This window comes from Simochromis diagramma, unplaced genomic scaffold (genome assembly GCF_900408965.1).
Source record: "Simochromis diagramma unplaced genomic scaffold, fSimDia1.1 OVJJ01000421.1, whole genome shotgun sequence".
Taxonomy (NCBI): Eukaryota; Metazoa; Chordata; class Actinopteri; order Cichliformes; family Cichlidae; genus Simochromis; species Simochromis diagramma.
Genome location: NW_024387250.1, coordinates 7,761,984 through 7,767,983, shown reverse-complemented (window position 1 = coordinate 7,767,983; position 6,000 = coordinate 7,761,984). Strand labels below are relative to the sequence as shown.

General features: G+C 40.8%; 1 protein-coding gene across 2 annotated transcripts in view; it reads right to left on the bottom strand.

Annotated features, from left to right (window-relative positions):
* Positions 1-2,497: 2,497 nt before the first annotated feature.
* The window catches only part of sh3pxd2ab (SH3 and PX domains 2Ab), a 59,319-nt gene continuing 55,816 nt past the window's right edge, over positions 2,498-6,000 (bottom strand). For both annotated transcript variants that reach the window (XM_040001425.1, XM_040001426.1), the window contains 2 exons: positions 5,595-5,714; positions 2,498-5,438 (listed from right to left, as the gene is read on the bottom strand). In XM_040001425.1, coding sequence (XP_039857359.1) covers positions 3,510-5,438; positions 5,595-5,714 — 2,049 coding nt within the window. In that variant the 3' untranslated portion in view covers positions 2,498-3,509. The remainder of the gene's footprint in view (positions 5,439-5,594; positions 5,715-6,000) is intronic.

Genomic DNA, 6,000 nt, shown 5'->3' with positions numbered 1-6,000 from the left:
TGGCCAGAAACATGTCCAGCATCTTATGCACTGGGCAGAAAACACAGGCGGTATGATTTAAAAAGCTTTCAGTGCATTTTGAAAAAAACAAATATTTCATTCAAAAACTCAGTCAATACATGGCAAGTCCATTTTTTTATAAATAGTAATGGCAGTAGGTTGACAGGAATCTCATTTTATAGAATCAATTTTGACCATTGGCCATAAATATAGATTCTAGTACCATTCTTTAATCATAACATATATATATATATACATATATATATATATATATATATATATAGTTAATCAAATATTTTCTTTCCAGGTGCTATAAATCACATTTTCCATATTTCATCATCATAAACTATCAGCTAGTTTTCAGATACTTGTGGTGACACAATGAGGGACACATCGCTTTTAAATTTGAAGTCCCCGATGGTGTAATGCATTCCCTTCTTCTCTCTGTCTTACCCATGTGATTCATCATTTGCATTCACAAGTAAATGGCCTGTATTTGTATATTTACTAGTCCCTAAGGACCCCAAAGCGCTTTACACATCCAGTCATCCACCCATTCACGCACACATTCACACACTGGTGATGGCAAGCTACATTGTAGCCACAGACACCCTGGGGCGCACTGACAGAGGCGAGGTTGCCGGACACTGGCGCCACCGGGCCCTCTGACCACCACCAGTAGGCAACAGGTGAAGTGTCTTGCCCAAGGACACAACGACCGAGACTGTCCAAGCCGGGGCTCGAACCGGCAACCTTCCGATTACAAGGCGACCTCCCAACTCTTGAGCCACGATTGCATGCATGTAAATAAACATGCATGCAATTGTGCACATTTAACTTGTTATAAAGATGATGAATGGACATCCACAATTAGTTCCAAGCCAATGACTGCACGAGTCTCAACAGTGGGATGGACATATTCCACATTAAATTCCTGTAGGCAGTAAATCTTATTACAATTCCGGAATCAAATCCGATATATATGAAATATGCAGTGTCTGACACTGGAAAACCACTCCAGTGTTTTGATTTGGTGTTTCTCTGATTGCAGCTGAAGGCGATCATATTATACGTCTCCAGACTGGTAACTTAAACTTTTGCTTTGCGAGTTGATGCTAAATTAAGTTGCTCAGCAACCGCAGAATGAAAGCCAATGTCAAACGTGCAGGTTCTCCTAAAGCAGTCCTGCTGTCAATTAGAAATGAATGGAATCCTAAGCAGCCCAGGATGATCTAATTTATTTGAATGAAATCATCTGGCTGGTAAAACACTTGAGCTGTATTAGAGCTATAGATATATGCAGATGTGGAATGAAACTAGATATAAACACATCCAATACTGAGATCTTTTACAAAGTTAAAGGTGGAAAGAGAACTGAGGGGTATCCTATTGCCAGTGATTATGGCTGGTAATGAATTTCATCATACTTTCTGTCAACTGTTAACAGGATTATACAAAAAAAAACTACCCACCAGAATTTCATGAAACTTGGTGGAGAGCTGTATTAAGAGAAAAAAACTTTTGTGGGTGGGTGCCGAATCAAAATGCTTTTGTGAAACAAGGTATTGGCCTTGGGAGAGGATGTCCTCTCAGTGTGCCCTTCTAGCTCTCAGTCTGCTCAGATGATAATGATCACATTCACTCACAATAAAGAAGTGCCCCTAAACACACCTGCAACGCAGACAGGAATAATCTCATTTTGGTTTATCACTTTTACAACAATATCAGTTTTTTAAATGTGTGAAAGATGACTCGTTATTTTTTTCTTCCTTGATAGGAAGAAAAAATAAAATGAGACAGAAAATATTAAAAATGAAGCATTTTAGAAGCATTTAAGGAGTATCAGAATTCTATATGTACATCCCATTTTACATAATTAATGCTGTTCAATAATGCAGTTATGTGAAAAAGACCGTTTTCAAAGAATTTTAGAACAGTTTTTAGCAGCAATAACTTGAAGGGATCCTTTTTATGTATGAGTTTAGCAATCTTTCAAAGTGCTGATGAACAAATTTGGCCCACCCCTCTTTAGTTCTTTGAAACATTTATATATGTCCTAGCATATAATTTTATTTAAATTCTGGTCTGGACTTTGACAGGTCCACTGCAACATCTTGATTCTTTTCTTTTCTTTCCATTCTACAACAGAATGGCTGAAAAAAGTAAACTGTCCTGTTTATGACTCGATTTTGGCCAAGCTTGGCATCACATTTGACTCTAGAATACTTTGGTATTCAGAGGAGTTCACAATAGACTCAGGGATCAGGTGCCCGGGTCCTATGGCAGCAAAATAAACCAACTCATTTCCCCTCCACCACCATAATTGGCAATTGGTATGAGGTGTTTGCGTTGATATGTTTAGGTTCATCCGTCCAAAGAAAATAGTTCCATGCTGCCATGTTCTTTTTATATGTATGTTGGGAACCATGGAAGTAGGAAAACAGCAAGTACAGGTAAAATTTTAAAATTAAATTAAAAAAACAGATGAAAGAACAAATGAATGTTCAAAAGTGCATTTATTAAAGTAATTCTTTTGGCACTTTAGTTATCATCACTGATAAACAGTTAACATCAAACAAAAGTGAGAAGGTGAGCGTCCCCCCAAAAAAAGAATACTGTCAAATTTACTGCCCAGCAGAAATTCAAAATGTTATTATAATTAATAGAGCAGTTCATTTTTAGAAAGGTTTAAATGACTTTTGCCTTTGTAATAATTAAACATGTATTAACATAATTATTAAGTAATGAATTTACAACATTTTCACTGAGCTTTTGCCTCTGAAATAAAAAAAAAAAAGTTAAGGGAGCTCTGCTGTAACTGTTTTGAACTTTAAGGGAGAGAAAATGCTTGCAAATTATTTCATGAGGACAAAATTACATAATTAAATGGATAAAATATTTCACATGAAGGTGACATACAGTATAAAGAGATATAAAAAAAACATGCAGCACCAAAATTTTACTAACACAAAGCAGCTTTGGCAACAACAGAGATTTTCTTTAGGAAATACTGTAAAAAATAACAATTAAAAAAAGGTTTAATTTCAACAGCTCAAGGCATCGTCAGTATAATGAATCATTTCAAACATGCAGTAAGCTTTAAGTTCTTAAAATGTGTTTAATAAAATTATGTTAAAAACTAACAGAAAGGGGTTCGAGGAGCAGACACAAAATGACGTCTTATTTCAAGTTAAAGGTAACCACTGGAGAATATCGTTAACTCACTCTTCCACTCTCTGGTGTTGTCTTTGGTTGTTGTTAAGTCCCGATATATTGTTCCTGATGCAAAGTCTTAGGCACTCTATCATGTAGATTCATATTACCAGATGCATTGTTGCATTACAAAGTTAAAATTTGATGGGGGTGCTCGCTTTGGCAAAGGTACCGGAATTCAATCCTGATTTAATGTCCGGGAGTTAGCTTTTTTTTTTTTTTTTTTTTACAAAATAAGTCTGTTAGAGTAGTCTTTACACGCATGTCCAGAGTTCTGCCAGCTCCATACACGAGCGCTAGTGCTTTTTCTCGAGGTAATTTGAGGGCACCCATCCTTTCCTTGGTCTGCCATTGTCCAGAACTTTGCAGTACCACCACCCATTGGGGTTTTTTTCAAGAACCTCCAGACTCGTCCCCTCAGGAAATCCCATCGTCTCCTCATCACCGGGGTAGTCTGCTATGGAGATGTAAACCTCTCTGAGGTTGTTATGGATGATGTGGGGCTTGGGTTTCACTGTAGATACAGGAAGGGCATTCTTCTGAGAGCTGACACCAAGGGATTCAGAGCTGCCAGTACCAGATCTGTTCCTGCTTGGCAGTGCTATGTTATTTGGTGCCAAACTGCGTGGCACAGTGCCAAAGGAGGCATTGCGCCGCACTGTGGGGCTGGCGCGTGGGTGATCTGTTGAGTTGAGAGACTCATTTCTCCTGAGAGAGCCAACAGGGCTGGGACCGTCTCTGATGGGGGCTGAGATGAAGACAGATTGCGGTCTGACAACCTGCTGCTGCTTGGTGCTGTTCTGCTTGAACGCGCCAAACAAACCCGTAGGTTTGGAGAGACCACCTGGAGGCTTGGAGGGGATGGGTGGAGTGACCTTCTTTAGGTTTTGGTTAATATTATTCAATGCACGCACCCTTTGTTCATTCTTCTCCAGACTGTTGGACTTGCTAAGGCTTCCAGGTTTAGTCGGAGTGCCATCGGATTCGGATCCTGCCGTGTCATCTTGTGGCCTGACAGGTTCCAGGTAATAAGTTGGAGCCCAACCCTCTGCATCTCCCCAACGAATATACCACCAGCCACTTTCCTGCTTCTCCAGCACCTCCACCTCCACTCCACCAGGAAAGCTAAGCTCAGACTCTTGGACTTTCTCGTAAGGGTCTGTGGTGCGGTACAGGCTACAACCTTCCAGGTCAGAGTCTCCTCGGCTGCCTTTAGAATAGATGGAGGAGAGATCTGATGTGCTCTGAGATGAGAAGGAGTCCTCAGAGGAGATAACTGAAGCGGTCTCCAAGTCCTCACCTTTAGCTTTGGTACCATTCTTCAGCTGTCCCGTTGGCCGTAATTGCCTTCTTAATGTGCTGATGTCCATCTTCTCTGCACTGGAACTCTTTGCTAGCTGTGGTTTGGGCCTCACCACTGGCCTTAGCTTAGAGGAAGATTTGGTGGATGAGGATGGCTTGCTTTCCTCCTGGTCTTTCTTAGGTCTAGATAGATCTGGAGTGGACTCAGTGGAGGCAGATTTTGGACTGGATGCCTCATCAGTTTTAGTTGAAAATGAGCTCCCATTCAAGTCAATCTTGAGCTTATTACCTGCAGGTTTCCGTCCACCAGATGTTGGGTGTGCAGTCTTGTCAGTTTGTGACAAGACATTTGTCTTGGAGGAATTGGAGTCCCTGCTGCACTGCCTCTCTGGGGTCTCCCTGAATGGTCGAAAGCCATCATTCTCATAGATACATTCTTCCTCACCTTCTGCCTCTCCCTCTGCCTCGTGGCCATCTTCAAATGACTCACCCATCTTGAAGGAGGCACTGTGGAGTGATGAGGCTGGTGAAGGCTTTGAGGACATGTGAGAGCCCTTCTCTGAGGAAGTGTCCTCATTCTTTCCATCAACCAAGGAACTTTCTCCTCTCAGAAACTCAAACTCAGACTCCAGGTCCAGATCGCCAATGGCAGGGACATCATATTCTGGCTCTTCATAGACAGGCTTACCAGGAGACACAGGAGACTCTGGGGCCTCAGACCCAGGGCTGCTGGGGGGTGCAGTCTCCACCGAGTCCTGTTTCTTGACAGGTGGAGCTGGAGGTGGAATTTTTGGGCGGCACAAAGTGCTTGTTCTACGATTCAGGTTGGGTTTTTTACGTTTGTCAATGTAGGAGCAGGGAGCCCACCCCTCCTTTTCTCCTATCTGGACATACCACCAGCCACCAGAGTTTTTCTCAATGACCTAAAACACATTTCCAAAGAAAAAAAAAGTATATTTTTGTCTTTATTTGAAGCCATTTTACACATTTTAATTTCAGAGGTGTTATTGCGCTATTGAGCAAGAGAAATGTGACTGATGTTTGTGGTAATCTTGTGCCTTAAAATAAAGAGCGCTTACCTCAGCTTTTTGTCCTCCGTTGAAACTGATGCCATCAGATATACAGGACTGGAAATCTGCAATGGTGTAATACTCTGCTTCAACTGTAGGGGGCTCTGGAGGAGAGGGCAACTGAAATCCCTACATGAATACAAAATGGGCTCTATTAGATTTATTGTCAGTGATTAAAAAATTTCATTTCTAGTTTATACCTTCAGTACTTTTATTTTAAATTTAATTTTAAAAATTGAAATATGCTGGTAGATGAACAGGACATTAAATTAAACAATGTGAATACTTCTTCAATTACACATTGTTGTATGTTGGTAAATGTCTATATGAAGGAAAAGTCACGAGTAACAAAGTCCCGTGCACACTCATTACCTTGAGATGAATGCAGTAACATTTTCCCTGTGATGTGTCTTTT